The 20,263-nt window shown below is 41.8% G+C and overlaps 1 protein-coding gene across 2 annotated transcripts in view; it reads right to left on the reverse strand.

Annotated features, from left to right (window-relative positions):
* Positions 1–20,263, reverse strand: part of ABTB3 (ankyrin repeat and BTB domain containing 3) — a 322,494-nt gene that overhangs the window by 17,221 nt on the left and 285,010 nt on the right. The window contains exons 11-15 of one of the 2 annotated variants that reach the window (XM_075068623.1): positions 18,503–18,681; positions 10,274–10,345; positions 3,594–3,699; positions 2,686–2,788; positions 34–115 (exon numbers count right to left, since the gene is read on the reverse strand). In XM_075068623.1, the coding sequence (XP_074924724.1) occupies positions 34–115; positions 2,686–2,788; positions 3,594–3,699; positions 10,274–10,345; positions 18,503–18,681 (542 nt within the window). The remainder of the gene's footprint in view (positions 1–33; positions 116–2,685; positions 2,789–3,593; positions 3,700–10,273; positions 10,346–18,502; positions 18,682–20,263) is intronic. The other variant, XM_075068627.1, reaches the window with a different exon arrangement.

The raw sequence follows: 20,263 nt of genomic DNA on the forward strand, positions 1-20,263 counted from the left end.
TCCATTCGGATGCCATGTGTGCACAGACTTTACCTGAAATATGGGGTACTTCACATAGCTGATCTCAATACAAGTGTTCTCAGCTGAGGGTTTGCTAGATAGCAGCGCTTTAAACCTAAATAAAAACAAGCAAGATTGAAATACCACACTACAATGACCTTTCTGCTGAAATATAGCAAAGTGGAAGGGAGGCGACCATTTATTATTGTGAAAATAGGACGTTAGAATGCAGAGAAGCTTAGCGGGATTTATATCCTGAAATATACGATGGTTTATATACTGTAGAGGGTATGTCTACACCGTAATTGGAAGCATGATTGCAGCTCAGCATACAGCGCAGCAGCACGGCCTACCCATGCTAACTTTAATCTAGTTAGCACAACTCTCAAAATAGCAGTGAAGACATGGCAGCGTGGACTCCCGTGCAGGATAGCAATGCGAGATCATACCCAGCTTGCGGGCAGGCTTGTACAACCCAGGCTGAAGCCCATGCTGCTCCACCTGCGTTGCTATTTTTAGCCAAGCTAGCTAAATGAAAGTGAGCATGGGTATGCCTGCCTGAGCCACAATCACATCTTTGATTGCAGTGTAGACACTCCCTTAAAGGTATGTAATCAAATTCAAAGTGAAATTAGGAAACCTCTTTTATTAGGGCCATTTTTGAGTAAAGCCTGCAACTTCTAAAAATTCAAAATTTCTTTTTGGATTGATATCAGCTTGCATTTTAAATATTTGCAGTTTTCTTCCCCCCCTCACATCTCCATTGTGCTGGGTTGCAAGATGGCCAGGGCAAAATGTTGAAGATTCTACACAAAGAAGTTTAATACTTTAATGCAGGTTTAATTGTTTGGGGATGGCGAGAGAAAGAATTGATATACCGCTCTTCTCAGAATGTTAAAATTCTCATTTCAACCATAGATTTGGACGGCAGAGCAGAATTCATTTAAGTTAATTGTAATTGTATGTGAAATTATACAGATAGCTAGGATTTTAGCTTTTAAAAATGTTTAAGTGACTAGATTGGGATGGACACCCTTAGAAACTGAAGATCTCTTTTTGGCCCTGATTCAGGAAAACATTTCTACTCAGGACAGCACATAAGCATTGGCCTACACAGGGGACAGACTTAAGCAAGGGTCTAAATGCTTTCCTGAATCAGGGCCTGAATGCACACCTTCATGCACAGGACAGCTAAGTAAGGACAGCAAATGTGCAATGTTCCCAGTGTATCGTACCTTTGTTTTCGAAGGATTGCCTTTTCAACGTACCTCTGCTAAGTCTGGCAGCTTGTGCTGGTGCTTTTTGTTATCAGAGACACATCTCCACTTGAAACTAGTCTGAAACCACCACTCAAATCACAAGCAGCCAACAGATATTAAATGCTTTCATTCACAACCAACACTGGTTGTATTCAAGCCAGTACCTTAGAGCTGAAAGGCCCTAGACTGCATTACCAGTTCTCCGTGTCACTAAGTCCTCTTGTTTGCTATGTTTTTTGCCTTTGCTGCATCTCACACTATTCAGGATATCTGTTTAACTCTTGACATTTTATTTCAGACTCACAGCATTATCTTACATGCCTATCTTCCTTCTCAATGCTAATCCATTGCAGACAATGTAATTTCTTGATTGATTGCTGTATTGGGGCTGAAACTGTGTGTGTGTGCGTGTGTGTGTGTGTGTAGTACACCGCTACCCCAATATAACGCAACCCGATGTAACACAAATTTGGATATAACGTGGTAAAGCAGCGCTCCGGGGGTGCGGGGCTGCGCACTCTGGTGGATCAAAGCCACTATTTTTCTCTCAAGAGTTGGAAAGTATAATAGACAAGAAAAAAAAATTTCCCACTCTCTGAAGCTGTAACCCAAACCTTCCACCCAATGCGTGGTTAAGACAATGGGCTGGATTCATCATAGATACTAGCAATGAAATCCTGCCTCACTGAAGCCAATGGGAGTTTTACTATTGTCTTTAACAGGACCAGAATTTCATCCCCAACATTTCCCAAAAGTTAACCCATAGTACCTCCTTCCCTTCTCCCATTTAGCTCTTCCTTGTTCCCCCAATTTCCATGCAAGAACCCAAACCCTCTGCAAGTGGCTGCCGAGTCCCCTGGTACCCACATGACTTATACCCCTGCTGGACAGCCTTTCAGCATGGAACTGCTACAGGCTCCATGTCAGTTTTTCTCATGTGTGAAGCAAGGGGAGCTTTCTGGCAAGGCAAGCCACCTATATAGGCTGTGGAAGAAGGGGAGATTTCCAGAACTGGGGCACATATGATGGGAATGGCTCCACCCAGGAATTCCAACCTGGAACTTCCTCCTCTTCCCAGAGATCCTCCCTCTACCCACAGGTTCCCCCAAGCTTTAAAAAAAATATGGACATTTCTGAAAGTTTAACACATATGTGTTTGTCTATGTATTTTGAATGTGTCCACCACCATACCGTCTACTGTAGGTGCCTCTGGAATGCCCAGCATCCTAACAGTTAATGAACAAATGGCATTCCTAGTTGTTACATCCTTAATATAGATCAACAGCAATCAGTTCTGGGGGTAATTACAGAATTTCCATGTTCACAGAAAAGACTGAAGCACATTACCTGAATCATTAGTGCCAACAAATCTCAACAGAAAAGATCAAATTATCTGCATGTATTAAAAAAATACACCTACATTTACCTTGGGGATGCAGTAAATAGTAACACTCGATGTGCATAAAATGGTCTTCCTTCCACCAGAAATGTAACATCTGACATCTCTTTATTGTTAAGAAAATGGGGATCTGGAATCACAAAAGGAAAAGAAAAACTTTAGTCGGGAACAGGTGAGATGTATAGAAAGCATTTTCCTGTTTTTGTGAGAAAAGACAATGGCTTAAGGGGATATGTTTTTAAATGAGAAAAGCCTGTGAAGCTGGTTTGAATAGTCCGAGGTGGAAGTTATGTACGTATTCTAACAGAATCTATACAAAGTCAATTCAAAATCTCTGACAGTCATTTTTATCTCCTATAAGATAACAGCCATCCATCACATGCAGTTCATTCTAGCCTTTGGGTGAACTTTGAAAAGCTCCCCAGTCCTGTTCTCCCTCTGCACCTAGTCACATCCGTACCTCAGCAGACACAAGGGGCCCCGATTCTCACGTACATTAAGGCCCTTTGACACCACTCTGGCTGCGTGGCCTGAGTGTAAAGGAATCAGACCCAAAACTAACTTGCAAAACTACAGGCCCAATCCTGGGCATCAAAGACACCTGTCGATTTCAATGGAAATTTTAGGTGAGTAAGAAATGCAGGATTGGGCCCCTAGTCTAGTTTTTCCAATTCTGCATTTTACAGGTAGGTGGGCTCTGTCTTCTGGCCATAACGACTGCCTAGTATATAGAGGAATGCAGTGGCTCTAGAGCATTCAAACGGAAAATCACATTTTTAATGCCACAGTTCTTGCACCAATGCTTAGAAACCCAAAGACTGACTTTATTTCAATCATTTTCATTAACGTTTGCCCTCTTTCCTTTCTTTTGCTCTCTCCAAATCCTAGGACAGCATTCTGTGAACATTGTGATCTGCACCTCACCTCAGACTTACCTAAACGAGAGGTCTGCTTTCGTTTGATTTCAACAAGCTTTGGAATAGGATAAGGTCCATAGCAATGGGTGAAAATGACAGACAGTTGCTGACTTATCACTTCATTCTAAACAAAAGAAATACAAGTATAAGCTTGTGGATTAAGAGGTACAAGATCAAATAATTCCCGAGAGTTCCCTCAACAGCGCACAATTCTAAGACAGACAAATTGTGGTCACCAAAACCTCTATCAAAAGTTTTGATTTATAATTATTAATTCTTCTTAGCCAATCCCCCATTATCCACTTTTTTTTACTGTTGCTCCATCTCAATATGCATCATTTAAATAAAAAACTCTGCTACCAGAAGCCTTTTTTTAATCCAGCTAAATTCCATATCAACTGCTCCCTTCAGATAAACAGAGTTCTACCGAAATATGGATTTCATTTCCTTATTAAAATTCATTCTTACTGTAAAATGAATGTGTTGGCTTTTTAAAATGGTTTGTTTCTTTCTTTCTTTTTTTTTTTTTTTTTAGGAGAACAAAAAGTTACTAAATAAACATATTTGCAATGTGAGAATGCTCCTGAAAACGGACTGTGCTTTGTATGTTGATAGCTATTTTATAGCTTGTAATATATTCTCTTAATTTAATTCTAGTTATGTCTCTGATGTAATTTTGTATCCTTTTCACTGGTATTTACTCTACTGGTGTTACTCTAGCTTCTGTAAACAGGGAAGGATTCTCTAATGATTCAGCCATTAACCTGAGTCTTGCAGCTGGGTTCGGTTCTTGGCTCTGTCACAAGTCTCCTGTGTGATCTCGGGCAAGTAAATTATAGGTAAATTTTAAAAAATGTCTAAGTGCCTTAGGAGTTTATGTCCTATTTTCAAAGGTTTTTAGGTGCTTAAAGATGCAAATAGGTGCCTAATGGAATTTTCAAAAGTGCCTAGGTGATTAACAACCACTGGTTTCAATGGGAGTTAAGTATTTGGAAAATCCCACTAGGCATCTTTAGGCACTTAAATACCTTTAAAGATTTGGTCCTTCGACCTTTAGAAGCCTAAATCTCACTGAAAGTCAATGGGATTTTGGCTCCCAAGTGCATAAATTGCTTCTGAAAATGTCAGTTTCTGCTGGTGAAAACAGGGGCAGCTTCACTGAAGTTAATGGGCTACTAGGCCAATTAACATAAACAGAGACTATGGCCCTTAATCCCTCTGGGTCTCAGTTCCTACCCGTAAAATGGGGATAACTGTACTTCCTTGCCTCACCGGGATGTTGCAAGAATAAACGCATTAAAGATTGTGAGGAGCTCAGATACTACAGTGATGGAGGCCACAGAAATAGCCAGATAGATATAAAATAAACATAACATTAAAAATGTGAGTTGTTTAAATTCTATATTTAAAATATCTGCACGGTGCATAGAACAGAAAGTGAAGCTTTAATTCCTAAGCACATTTTATTGAGCTCTGGAAATAGTCACTCATTCCTTAACTTACATAAAATATTAGGTGATATGGCAAAGATATTGAAACAACTGTTCTAGAGTATCGATTAGTATAAGAAAAATACATAGGGTCAAATTGTGCCCTCAGATGTGCGCATGCACCTCCCCACGACTTTGAAGGTAATTGCACACAAGCACCCAAGGACAGAACGTGTCTCCTGTTTCTTCAGACTTAATGCTAAGAGAAACACCCAGAAGTAGATTGCAGCGGTACTAAGCAACTCAGATTGTCAAGAAGGGTGAAATGTGTTTTTCACTGAAAACCTGAGCAGGGAGTCTGGCAATACAGCTCAAGAGACAGGAAAAATACTACTGTTTTGCTTAAAAAAACTAGTGACAAGGACATCCTTATACACTAGCAGCATATCTGTATTTAGTAGTTTTCATACAGAGTTTAGCAAAGTACTTTCCAAAGAGTGTGAATCAGATGCCTAAGAGAAAAGGAAGATTTAAGCCCAGATTTAAAGAGGAGAGCGACTGGGTGCCCTGCCTATGCTACTGGTACAACCATGGTTCTGAAATTGGTTCACGACACTCATCTGATCCAATTACAACACACAAGACTGAGCTGCATCCACAGAGCCGGGGATTTTTTGCATCACTCTCATGTGTCAACCAAGATTAAGAACCCACATCTACCATGCTGTCGAAGGTTGTTTGTATCAGTGCCACATGGGGAAATCTGGGCAGCTATCCCCATGTCCCTCACCAAGCAGATAGAGAGTTTGGAGGACATGTACAGCAGTGGCACCAGCAGCATGTGGAGCGCTACACTCTGGGATCTTCTACCACACAGAGAATTGAGAAGGAGGCAGGATGGCCAACCTGGTTACACAGGCATTTAGGGGGTCTCATTTATATTACAGAACATGGTGTGATAAATTGGTTACAGGAAGACTGTAACCAGCTTAGGACACTGACCCGGGCAAAGCACTGTCAGCTGCCACAGGTTATTAACCATATGGTCTACAGACACAAACCACATCATGATGCTGTCGTGTCACTGACTACAAACTTGGTTAAAAGCTGTAGTGTAGACTGGGCCTAAGTTACACTACCTGTCCGTGCAATAGATTGACACATTGTATACCAATTAAGAAAAGTGGAGCGGGGCACGGAGCGAAAAGGGATAGGGAACAGAGGGAGAAGCAAAAGAGTTCTGACTCGTAGAGTTGTGCAGGCCAGACTGGTGTGATGAAGAACGGGTCGTAGGTGATACTGATCACACAAGTAAGCCACACAGCTCCTCAAATAAATGACATGGGATGTACATATGAAAACAAATCACACAGGTGCTTATGTGCCTGGTTTTGGAGTTTCTGATCTTTTCTCGGAATGCAGAGCTATAGGAAAGAGATCTTATGTTGGAAACTCCATCCTATCCTGACGGACGAAGACCTGACCTCAGTTATTCCTGCCTTCACTACCCCTCGGCTGGACTGCAGGAATGTGATATACCAGGGCATGAAGCGGTCAGCACTTAGGAAACTCCAACCAGTTCAGAATGCTGCAGAGCGCCTCCTCAGCAACACCAGCTACCATGAGCACATCAAACCTGGCTTCTGCTCTCTATGCTGGCCTCCCACAGAATACTGAATTAAGTTCAAGGTCTCGGTCCTTAACTTCAAAACTCTCCATGTCTTCCTGGGCCCAAGGTCTCTAAAAGATGGTCTAAGCTCTGGGATGAATATCATGGTTGACAACTTCATTCCTTTGGCACAATGGAGCTTGCAACAATAAGAGTAAAGCTTGTCTGTATAGGAGACACAGATTTCTCTGGGAGTGTTCCAAGACTATGGAATGAACTCCCCAGGGAAATAAGGACCTCTGCAAACCTCACCACTTTCCACGCCAAGTGCCAGAGTACATTTTTTTGACCTTGCCTTCTCTTACATAAACACAGAGTAACAGGTCTGTGTGTGTGTATATATATATATATAAACCCATACGCTACCAGAACAAGACACTCCATTGCACCCATTTCTCCCTCTGGGAGAGGCTGAGAGAACAAACAACACATGACAGATGCATAGTCACATGGCTTAATGCATTGCTGGAAGGCATTCAGATACTACACTGATGAATGCACCATAAAATTCTATATAGAGTAGAATATAAGAGAAAGCAAAAACCAAATGAATCATTCTATTTTACACAGTGTGGAACTTCATATTTGTAGTACTGTCAGTAGTTTTCATTTTGGGGGCAGTCCAGACATATGGTCAGTATTGACAAAGTCAGTAGTTCACAAGAACAACAGACACAGTTGAAAGGCCAAAAAATTGCTAAGCTGAAAAGACAACAGGAGGGTAAGTCAATGCTAGTTCAGATTCGTGGTTCCCAAACAATAAGTTTTCACCAAGGATGTGAAGGGGAAAGTCATTATAGCAGGGTAGCTCAGACTCCTACACACATGCTGGCCTTTGAGGGATGTGGATACTGGATATGATCTCTGAAGCCTGCAGATTTTAACAATAAACTAGGCAGGAAGAAGCAGCAGAGAGGGTAGATAAAAGGGAGCCTTTGTCAGAGACGGAAGTCTATGATCCTGGGCTGCTGAGTAATAAATAGCTTTCACAGAGGAACTTAAGGCCAAATTCTGCTCTTGGATGTGTGTGTGGGGCTTCCATTGAACTAACTGGGAACCAAGCACAGACAACGAAGAATGGAGCTTGGCCCATTAAAATTGCCACGCTGGAAGAGAGAAACAATCCAGTAAGTCCAACATTTCTTCAGACTGTCACCTTAACTGGATAGTTCAGTGTCTGCCATGGTTACTAAGCCTACCCTGTGAAGCACTTGCACAGTCATGCAACATGATGGGAGGAAATTCTTCTTTACATTGTTGAATCAGCTCATCTCCATCACCCCACCACTTGATAAGAAAGTAAAGGCTGCAGGAGCTTCTTTTGTCTAGGATGACATTGAAAGTGAATGATGAAACAATTTGTCCTTTTTTTCTGCAGTCTGATGTTGGAAAGATTTTGTTGCCAGCATGTGTGATGCTGAGAACTGGACCGAGGCCAACCTCCTTTCATATATGGGTATTCAGTTGCTGGAGAGGAGAGTTGGATGTGTTTCTATATGGTATGAGAGGAAATACAGTTTGACATTGGGTATAATGAGGATATTACCAAACTGAGAGGTACTTTACACAAAGGCAAGAGGGAACAACAGCTCAGTCGCTTAATGGAGATGGTATTTCTAGTAGGGAGGCAGTAAGAAACTTTGCTTTGTCGGGACAGAGGCAGTTTTCTGCCTTAATAGCATTCTTCACAGGAGATCAAAAGCCATTTGCAATATTTTGTGAATATGTTGCTTGAATTGGTTGGAGAGAAGAATGAATTTCACTGTCTAGACAAAGCTGAAGCCTTTCAAGCTCCCTGAGCAGAAACCCTTTGCTCACTGTTCTGGAGCAGAAGAGGAAAGACAGAACCAGCCAGTGGGCTGAATGTATCAATGGTCTTTCAAAACCCCCTTTACTAAAGGTCTGTGGCAGTGCTTAGCAAAGGCTACTCCAAACAATTTGCTCCTTAGAGTTCCCCGCCTCAACCCATCCCATTTTAAGTCCCAATCATGCAAGATGCTGAACTCCTTTCACTCACATTTACTTCTGAGAGCTATTGAGGGCACTCAGCCCTTCTTAGGATCACAAAACCAAGAGAGAATCATAATAGGGGGAAAATTGGTTTAGTGTGTCCAGTTAGGTTAAAATTCAACTCTTCTCTTTCTTTCTGACTTCTAAGACACTTGTCCATGCCCTGATCTTCTCCTACAGCTTCTTCCATTCCCATGTTCCTTTTCTTCAGTCTGTCCAAAACGCAGCTGCTAAAATGGTCAATTAGACCACATCACTCCTATAACTCCCTCCACTGGCTTTGTAACAAATTATGCTTCTTGTCCTTTCCTTTGAAGCCCTGCACATCTCTGCCCCAGACTATGTTTTGGATCTGGTTTCTAATCACATCCCCTTCCCCATCTATGCCAGTCTCCCGAACACACTGGCTCCTTCTTCTGCTATTGTTTTCTGCTAAACCTAATGTGCTAAGCCCTCAAATCCCTCCCAAAGACTCACTTTGACACCAGGCCCCCAAACACTAACTTACAGTAGTCACATACCTTCTAAACAGAAAAGTAATGTTCTAAGGTATCAATTATTCAGGGTTTCTCAGTCTCTGTCTTTTAGCAGAGACATGGCGCAGCTCAGGGGAATATGGCTGTATGCAAAGGTGCCTTTAAGCCACTTTTGCTTTCCTGGATCCTGGGAGCCTGACTACACCTGGCAAAACATACAGCAGCCTGAAGGCTGCTCTACACTATGCAGTTTCTCCATAGCCCCAGTGGATAATTCCAGCAGTGGGAGCTCACCAGGGTGTACTAATCCATTGAAAAACCAGTCCATGGCAGTCAGAGGGGCCCCTGAATAATTACTCTACCCAACACCCCTCACCACCATAAAAGGACAATATGGAGTTAAGTGGTGCAGAGGCTGTTGTGTGGACCTCGCATGTCTGAATGAACATGCCCACTTTAGTAAGAGATTTTCTTTGCCATATCTCTATGAACCTTTTCATCCTTCCCCAGGTATTTCTGGTCAGGTTCTACAGTAGAATTCACTTTTATTAGCTGCATCAAAACTTGTTAAATGTCACTTCAGAGGGCTGCTCCTAGATGATTAAGTAGCATACACATTATTACTATTAGTCAACATCTGTAATGTAGCGAAGCCCTAGAAGTTGGATGTACAGTTAGAAGCAACAAACTGCATAATAAAATAGCTTTTATTAGCACTGGATGCAGGCCCTTGCATGTCAAAATGGAATTAATCACAGGTGATGCTCGGAAAACTGCCAAGATTCTGTTTCAAAGGTTCTTTATATCACAGCCACGCATTGTGTACAGACACCTCAGATCCAGGAGCTGAGTCTAATCCCTGGGTGATAAACCAGAAGAGGGCACTCATATCATAGAAACAGTGCATCCAGACTCTGACAACACAGGTGTCACGTACACAGCATTTTTTTAAAACTGTGAAACTTCTGCTCAAATATCCTGTGGGTGAAGTACAGGTAAGAATGTGAATAGAAGGCCCTAAAATCAAATCCGGGTTAGTATGAATATGAATCTGTGCTACAAAAACATGACAACACTGAGTTAATAATCTGTTATTAACATGCCACTCTGTACCTGATGTTCACATCTCACATGGAGAATGCAAGATGTACATGTGTGGAGGACTTGGGTCCTGGTTATTCTGAACTGTTTAGACACAGAAGTACTGAAAATGATGATAGGCAACACTGCAATTACAAGAGTATGGTGAAACCTGTTTTAAGAGACCATCCAAGGGCCCAGAAAAAAAGATCCATCACTCACTTATCTGAAGTTCAGACAAAACTGCACTAGTCATCTTGGGGATTCTTTAAAATGGTCACTGTTGATGGCCATGGATCACTTGGAGGTGGTCCTTAGAGCAGGTTACACTGTTATTTTTCTTCTTGCTGAACATTACATAATTTTACAATACAAAAAATAAAATGAAAATTGCGATCTCCTCCAGTCCCTACCTCCTGCCAGAAAGAACTTGTCATTCTGTATGTGATCGATCCTAGAATATAACAGCATGCGGGCACTGCTAAGAGATGAAGGCCCTTGGGTGGGTGCACAGGGAAACTGAGGATGAAAAGAGTATTCCTGCCCCACCCCATTATTTAGGATTAACCACAAGCTGGAATCCTTGGACATCCTAGCACAAAGACAGCTTCGGGCTAGTGCCCCCATTGGAACTAACCTCTACAAAGAAGGGAAAGGAGGGGCAGTGAGAAGATGGGGACCATGGCTAAGAGCTGGTTAGAAAATGTTGGCTTTTTCCCCCTCCTACAGAAAACTTTCATTTTTCAGAGTAAATTTGAAAACCAAAATATTTTGACTTGGAACTCCTGCTGCGGTGCCTCATGTTCCCATTCTCCTCTACAGGGTGGGCTCCCGTGGTTGGACTACAACTCCCATGATGCACCATGATCTCCTCTCCTGGACATGGGAGGTAGTGCATCATGGAAGTCTGTGACCATAAGGAATGTACCTCCAGCCAGGGAGCCCAACTCATAGAGAAGAATGGACACATGAAGCAACCAAACTACAACTCCTACAACGCACAGTGGCAGCATTACCAAATCAGAATATTATAGTTATCAGTCAAAATTCAACCATTTTCAAGAGCTTGGTTTTTTGAAAGAATTTCAAAATATTCTGTGGAAAGCAGAAACATTTTGTGAAAAATTTTGTTTTTGTTAAAAAACCAAGTTTCTGTTGAAAAACAGTTTCAATGGGAAAATTTCAACCAGCCCTCCTACCCAGCAGAGTACTACAACCTTGTAAGGCATGGCCCCTAGGACCTCAGGAAGATACACTGCCTCCTGGATTTTCCCTTAGGGCATGGGGCTAACTCATCTTCACAAGCTGTGTTGTTCGGTTAGTCAATTTCAGGCCCTCACACTGCTAGGGAAAGTTTCTAAAGGAGACCCACTCGATTATACTCTGTTCAGTGCAACACACAGTACATCCAGCTTCCTCATCCTCCAACCTAGCATCTTGGATTGTCCATGGCCTACTGGGGAACCTTAAGATTTCCAGAAGCTGTGACTGGTCCTTCACTTTAACTGAAATGGGAAGGGGAGAGAGAAGTGGAAGAAAATAGATCAACAGCACCTGCTGAATTGGCCAGAACACTGGAATACTCTGAGCACTGGAATACTCCCTCAGAAATTTGTTTTAAAATACATGAAACTTGGCAGCACAGTAATAGGACACCCCTCTCCTCCTCTTCCTCTCTTTGTTAAGTTTCAATTTATAATTATTCTCCTACCTGATGTCAGATATTTCAGGCCTCTCCTATTGCTGTTGTTGCTTCCAGACATATGAAAATTGTTTTCCTAATAGTTAATGCTTCTTGCCAGAAGCTCATAAGTGCTGTTATTTCTGAAGGGATTATAGATATTATAGAAATGCAGAGCTGGAAGGGACCTTCAAAATTCAAGTCCAGCTCCCTGTGCTGAGGCAGGACTAACTAAATCTAGACCATCTTTGGGCAAAAGTTTTAAAAGCACATAAGTGACTGAACAGCCTAAGTTCCATTGACTCTCAGTGAGATGTAAGCTCCTGAGTCACTATTGAAAATGGGATTTAGGCACCTAAACCACTTAGACATTTTTGAAAATGTTGTCCTTCATCTCCCATTTCCGTTTGTTGCCCGTTTTCTCTTTTCTCCTCCACGTCTTCATCTTTGATCTCAACTTCTTCGTCTTATCTTCTATTTTATCCACTGTCCTTGATATCTCCCTCCTCCCACTATCTTTTTCATACACCTAGCTGTAACTGTTCAGGCTTCAGCGTCCAGATTCTGATCCAGGGATGGATGGAATTAACTCTGATTCCTAGAAATATATTTATGTGTTTAAAATAAAGCTGATTATTGTTCAAAAACTGATTGCTATCCACAGGGTACAGAATAGAGCTGGTCAAATGTTTTTCAAATTTTCAACAAAATTCATTGCAAATTTGTACAAACCTTTTTTGCTATTTTTTGACCAACTTAGAAAGTTGTTGACATTTTTTTGAAATCTGAAATTTTGAGGAAACGGTTTTGTAAAACAAATCTGCATTTTTTAGCCAGCTCTACTACAAAACCTGGTTAATAACCCACTTAATGGACTATTTGTCCTGGATAGACCTTGAACATCACCAGCAGGAACAACAGGGAAGTTCAGAATGCTACCGGATTAGGTGAATGGATGAAGGCCCTCCCAGAGTGTTTCAAATAGTCTGTGTCTGCTCAATGCACTACCAGGAAACTGGACATATGGAGAGTTCTCTAGTGTCAGGCCCTGATTCAGTAAAGCATCTCTATTCATGATGGTTATTAAATACAGGCAATGGGATGTAAATATGTGCTTAGGTGCTGTTCTGAATTTGAGTTTCAGATAGGATCCAATAGAGTGGCATATCCAGCCCCATGCTCATACTATGGAAGAGACTAGGTGTAGGGGGCAGTGAGAAGGTGGCAGGGGCCAATATTTGAAATTTTTTAAGATTCATATCTGAAAACTATCCCAAGACATCTAAAGACAATATGATATTAACATCCATAGACAAAGGATGCACTAGATGATGTCAGTTCTTTCTTTGGTACTGCTGACAACTTCTCTTGCTGTACTGCATGTACCTCTGGTGATTTTAATTTGAATCTTATTTGAGATCTGAGACCAAACATACTCAAAAGTTGGGGGATGTTTAGATCTGGAGTTTTAGTTCAGGCTCATCTTTAGTTTAGGCTCTAGGCTGTAGCTTTCTTCTCCGCTCATTACCAGTAGCCATATTACAGTCAAACTCTGCTGGAACATCTCAGAGAGTTCACTTATGTAAACAAAGAAGTGTCTCTTCATGGAGATATTTTCAGCACAGACTGGAGAAATGCACATATTCTGTAACAGGGCAGAATAATAATCCAAAGTCAGTTTGGATTATACATAAACACCCATTTCTATTGGACAATAGAGGTTTCAATGAGTTTTGTGAATTTTCTTTGGGTTTTGAACCACAGAGCGCAGATGTCGACATACAATAATTCAGTAGCATCTCTTTCTCTCTTCTTCTACTTCTGCAACAAAAAGATCTCCAATATCTTGAGAGTGATCAAAACTCTGCTTTCTGCTCTATATAGCATCTAAAGCTTATCTCAGGACTGATAGCTCCTTACTGGAGTTATCTCCTAAATGTCTCCTACTTCTGTCTGTAAACCACTCTAGTGGCTGGACATGAGTTTGCCTGGTTAAGAGCCTCATTCTTCCCAAAAACTGCAACATTTTTCCTCATTCAAAGAACCAAGTCCTCTGGCAGACCACTACTTTACTGATAGATTTTGTGTTGCAAACTTTGCTGGTTACAGTGGCTCTCTTACAAATTGTCCTTTAAACCGTTGTTGTTCTCTGAGTTCTCCTCATCCTTTTTAGTGATACTGCTTTCACTAGTACATCTTGTTCCTGGCCTGGTGAAGGGTTCATGCTGACTACTAGCATTCCCCCTCAGGGCTGGACACATGAATGATCTGTGCATTCTGATATTTCTGTCTCAGAAGCATGGAAATATCACTGGATTATGCATTTGCTAAAAGGGGGAGATAGTTAGAACCATAAAGGGAAATTAGGAGATCAACTCCCATTGAAAGTCAACAGGAGCTGGGTGCCTCACTTCCATTTGTGCCTTGGAAATCTTTCCCCGATTGTCTCAGTATATTTGCTAAAAATTTACCAACTGTTCTTCCCATGATTTCACATTCTGAGAAGTAATGTTATCTAGGACTTCCGCTCATCCACACCCACCCATCTTGCCTGATTTACTAGTTTTTGTTTCCATACTTTGTTCCAAAGTTGGAGTTTCTAAAAACATGTTTTTCTTTCTATGTTCAGCAGCAGCATTTCAGCATTTAAAGGGGAGCAGAGAATGCCAACTACAATCAGCCAGCCAGCAAAACCCTGACAGTAGTTCTGCCTTGCTGCAAACTTTCCATAGGATTGTTTGCATCTGGATCCTGCTAGTGAGGTGGGCCAGAGTCCCAGAGGGACGCAGGTCCAAGTTCTGACATTCTGCAGTGTGAATGCAAGTCAAGCCGTAGACCCGAGTCTGCCTAGTGCAGTGTGGATGTGTTAGCAGAGCTGTGAGACCTGAGTCCAGCAATCGCAAACCCAGATTTACAATGCAGTGTGGACACTTAAGGATAGGCTTTAAACACCAAGTTCACAAATCCAGTTCCCACTGTCCCCGGCTTAGTGTGCAGTGTAGACAAACTCTAGGCAACTTGGGAACTTCTAGGACTGTTTCCTCATGCAGCAGCTCAATTTGTGTGAGGGCAAGGAAGGTCTTGTGGCTAAAGTACAAGAATAGGAGTAACCAAACCCGTTTCTTTTCATGGCTCTGTCCCTGTGATTCTGGGAAAATCACTTAGACCTCATTTTTAATAAGTGGCCACTGATCTTGGGTGCTTCAACTTCCAGATGCCCAACTTTAGACAGTCTGGGCCTGACTTTCAGAGGTATAGAGCACTCTGCAGCTCCCCAAGGTGAAAATTTGGCTGCATGCCTCTCTGTGCCTCAGTTTCTCCATTTGTAAAACAGGGATAAGGTTGACCTATCTCGCAAGGGGATAATGAGGCTCAATTCATTGATGACTGAAATTACTGGATGGATGGAACTATTTATAGAAGTGCAAAGTGTGGCTACTCTTAAATATAAATTGTCACTCAAATACAATACACCAAGAATTATGATATGCATCATATGGGACGTAACATTTTATATCAACCAAGAAATTTTTAGTGACTTCTGTCTCCTAGTTACTTATTTTACCTTTATTTTTCCCCACCACACTTGTTAAGGAAATGTTTGGGGTCAGCCTGTGGTATTTAGCAAAAGAGGTATAATCCCTCCCTGAGCTCACAGCACACAGGGGAGGGCACGTTCCTTTGGATAAATCATACTCCCCTCTCTGCAGCTGCCTGACTCTACAAATTTGGGGGCCAGGATCTGAACCATAGGCCTGCTCCTTCCCTACCCCTCTATGTATGGATTTCCATCCCTGGGTGTGGATGGAGGGAACAGTCTCTGCCCTGGCCCTTGTATGGAGTATGCAAGTCGGGTGGGAGGCTCCCTGAACCAATACCTTTCCCCAGAGCTCTCCCACGCCGTGACCAGGGACAACTTAGCTCTGTAGGATCTTTCTCCTGGAAAGCTTCTAATGGTTCATTGTTTTCTTCCAATATTCTTATGTTCCTTTATTTTCTGTTTTACCAAAACCTTCCTGGGTTTTATAAAAGCCATTATTCAGTCTTTTGCTGATTTTCACCCACATTTTGGAAATGCCAGATCTCTCCAGACCCAGCTCCCTTCTCCAGAAGGAGAGATGGTGGCTCAGCAGCCTGGACCATCCATCTCTCCTTCTGGAGTGGGAAGCCAGGGCAGAACTGCCGGAATGAGCTGCTGGTGTACATTCCGTTGTCCGTTCCATGCCCACCACATACACGTTACTAGCTTTACAGACAGAACAGACAGCTGTCAGCATTCAAAGCAAATAAAAGTTAGAGAACTACTTTTCTTGTTAAAATGGATTGAAACTGAAAAGCTGTATCTGAGTATATTTCAGAACAAAAGGGTCTTTCCTGAAAGTTTAAAAAGATACAAAACAGAAGAGTGATATCTACCCTATCTGATATTTATTCTGGAAAACTCCAAAGATTTTGTTTTTGCACCGATTTTCACTGATTTTTTAAACTTTTGTAATAAACACTAATAAATTCCCAAGAAATTTTAAACAAAATGAACACTGAAAACCAAGGGCCTTAGACATACTATACGTGTTCTAGCCTTCTTTCTGCAAAGGAGCTGTTCACAAGAGACCATTTGGACAAGGCCATGGCAATAATTCTTGCCATTGGCAGACATCCTGTAAGTCTTTGCAGTGCCACACAATGATTCACTGTACAGTTAAGAATATGAAATGATACGTGTGTATATATCACAGAATCATAGAATATCAGGGTCAGAAGGGAACTCAGGAGGTCATCTAGTCCAACCCCCTGCTCAAAGCAGGACCAATCCCCAACATATAGTGTGAAGGTAAGTTGGATAACATGGAATTTCTATCTTACTGTTTTTTTCTGCTATTTCAATTGTTTCTCCTCTTCCCCGCAGCAGTTTGGCTTTAAAGTGAACCCAAAGCAGAACAAGCTGGCTCTGCTTTGCTACAGTGCCTCCTACAATACAGACACTCCTGAAGACCTATGTCAGAGGGGTATAATTCTGACTAAATAAATTATTTTAAAGCTGCCCATGTGAAAACCACTGGCTTTGGCTGTAGTCACCCAAGAAAACAACAATTTATCGTATCCCTCATCCCAGATTAAAGTTCCTAAATAATCTCTGTAAAGGTTACAGTCCAATTAGTTTTATTTCATCTTTCAAACAGAATAGCAAATTGCTGTCCGGTGTTGGATAAATATGCATTAGGCCCATTGAGGGGGTCCACACATTCCAGGATTTAAAATAATTTCCTCAAAGCTATGTCCAGAATCCTCCACAGATACCTATCCAGCATAAACTAATTCCGAAGTTGAAATTCATAGGAGCTAGGGGCAGGATGATCTCAATAACAGGCCCTCGCCCTGGAATTCATTCCTACAGGAATATAAATTTGAGCCCAAGCCCTGGCCACTTTTGGAGTGGAATGTAAGAAACATCTGTGTCTAGGTCTCAGACTAACTGCTAGTTCCACAATCTTTTCGTATTCAGTGAGTAGGTCAAAACCTCTGCCTTTTAACATTAACTAAATTGCTGCTGCAGATTATATGCTGCCTACACTGGTGTTCAGGAGGTAGGTGGGAAATGTTATTCACTCTCATGCTAAACAAGCAATAGAGGCTTTATTAGTGTGTATCATAATACATCATTAAAATAATAAGCAAATAGTTTTGATCTCAGACTCTTGCTGCTTCTCAATTTGGCCACTAAAATACTTGCTTCTTGTCAGTAATAGATTATGCTTGATTGGGGCTTTTTGGGAGAGGACTTGGTTGTGTTTTGAAGTCAATGGGAGCAGCAGGGGAGCTAATTTTGGCTGAATCAAGTTGGAAAAGAAAATATCCAGCCTTCATTGGGGGGAAGATATTTCCACTTTCCCTGGACACCTGCCCCAGCTCTATTTTAGCTGAATACTTGTATGTACCTCACTAAAAGCTCAGATGTCTGGTCAGAAAAGGTCAGATTGAAGGAATGATATTGGAGTGGGGGTGGCACCGGACATTAGGCCACCAAGATAGTGGAAGGTTTTTTTCCATTGGTTTTCAAAGGTAAAGAAATAGATATTCTCTGACCTAAATAGGTTGCGGAGCTGTGTAAGTCCCCACAAAGCTTCCACATGGGGGGCAAAAAGGCTTGTGAGAGGATATTTGGATCTGAAAACTGGCTCAAGAAACCCAAAGCAAACATGAATATTAGCCTTGCTGTATGGCCCTAGAAAGCAAATGAGAGAGAGAGAGATACTAACCTTGGTTGACTCAGCTATCAACATCTCTTGCCGTTCTACACTGACCCTTGTGACTTTAATTTTACCACTAGGCTTTAGCTTCTGTTGTCTCTCCAGCTCACTGTTAGTGTCAGTATTAATCTGTCCTAGCAATAAATGCATATAGCTGTCTTGTTCTTCTTTTTTTTTTTTTTTTTTAAACTCACACATCTGCACTTGCAGGAAACAAACACAGAAAATCTCACACAGTGTAATGAGTTTGAGGAGAGCTTTGTAATATTGTAGGGATTTTGGGGTGTGTGTGGAGGTTGTGTTAATTTCTTCAAAATCCACAATTTCTCATACCTTACTTGCTTTCAGTATCTCAAACATCAAAGGCAAGCCATGTGTGATGAGCTCCTCAGTGTACTCTTCCTCCTGAATGGATTTAAATTCCTTTAACAAACATTGGATGAGAGGCCTTCTGTGCTGCTGAAAGGAAGTTCGCAAAGACTCCAACCATGTATGTAGCGTCCATGGAACTCCTGTACAAAAAGATGAATTTTAAAGGTGTGTGTATATTCCAGACCATCACAGAATGAGGCGTAGTTAATTTATTCTTCAATTGTGTGAGTTTAGGGCTTGTGAACGGTGTCAAATAGAAAGCCCTAGAAATTGACCTCCTATTTACTCTACGAGTGCTGTCCATCAATATGCCTCAATCCTAATCTGCAGGGACACACTTTTGAGTTTAAGAAGGTAGTCCAATCCCAGGTTCAATTCCCTGCTCTGCCACAGATTTCCTGGGTGACCTCAGGCAAATCACTCAGTCTCAGTGTGCCTCATTTCCCCATCTATAAAATGGGGATAACAGCATTTCCCCACCTCACAGCAGGTGTTGGAAGGATAAATTTATTACAGAGTGTGAAGTACTTTGAGACCTACTAATCACAGGTGCTGACTTTTGGTTTTGCCAATGGGTGCTTTGTACCTTCTGGTTTCACTGTGCACCATGTAAGTACTCCTGCCACCAACTGGTGGCTCATGGGTGCTGAGCACCCCCTATTTTTTTTCAGTGGGTGCTTGAACCCCCAGAGCATACTCAGAGTCAGCACCTATGCTACTGATGAAAAGTGCTATATAACAGCTAAGTAATATTATTTAGCCTTGCTGCTGAGCCAATTAGTGTACACTGCAGTGGCGATCTGTGATGTGGACCTCATCTGGGAACTAGATTTATGCCACCACACTCCTTTGCAGTGGGCTACCAAAGAGCCACGAGATAGTAAAAACATTTAGTCACTGCCAACTTTGGCTAGATTTGAACTAGTGACCTGGAAAGGAAACTGTTTATATCCCCCTCATCATTCCTCCAAGCCAACAATCCTCACTTATGTTGATACAGCATCAGGTGGGTAAGAAGGCCCTATTTTTACACAGTTACTTGTCAGAGCAGAAGTGCACTTTAAGAACGTAAATAAAATTGCTACCACACACTAAATAATAAAACATGCAGTAGTAGAAGACAGATAAATTAGTCCAAATCATAATAATCAAGGAATGGATTGTAGACCAGCCTATGTGCCTGCATGATGGCCATTATCTTGGCTGACACCAGGGATTAAATTGGTGATTTCCAGAATTAAACGCATAAACTGCTACAACTTGAACTAAACAGTCAAGCCTCTTTAACTAAGAAGCTGTAACAACTCGTATCCTCGGGGGAACGGCACAGTGTGGGACCTGTAACACACACTCACCAATGGGTTACATTTGCAGAAAAGTGCTAGAGGAAATATACTCCTCCTCTCTCCTGTCCACACCCCGGACCTTGGGTTCTCATAGGTGCTGCATACTTACTACTCCCCTCTACCCTAACAAGAGGGCAGGCTCTCGAGTCCAAACTTCCCCTCTCCCACTGCCATGAGATTCTTTCACTTTCACTTAGTAGGAGGTGCTTTGCTAGACCAATTGTACAACCATTCCATCCCTTTGCATTTATGCAAACCTGTTATAGGGTTGTAACTCAGAGTGGAAATCATGATCCATGTGACAGGATTCCGAGTTATTGGTGTTCTTGGATATGGTGCTCAGAAGCATGTTTGGTAGCAGAAGTCTTTTGGTCTC

This window comes from Chelonoidis abingdonii, chromosome 1 (genome assembly GCF_003597395.2).
Source record: "Chelonoidis abingdonii isolate Lonesome George chromosome 1, CheloAbing_2.0, whole genome shotgun sequence".
Lineage (NCBI taxonomy): Eukaryota > Metazoa > Chordata > Testudines > Testudinidae > Chelonoidis > Chelonoidis abingdonii.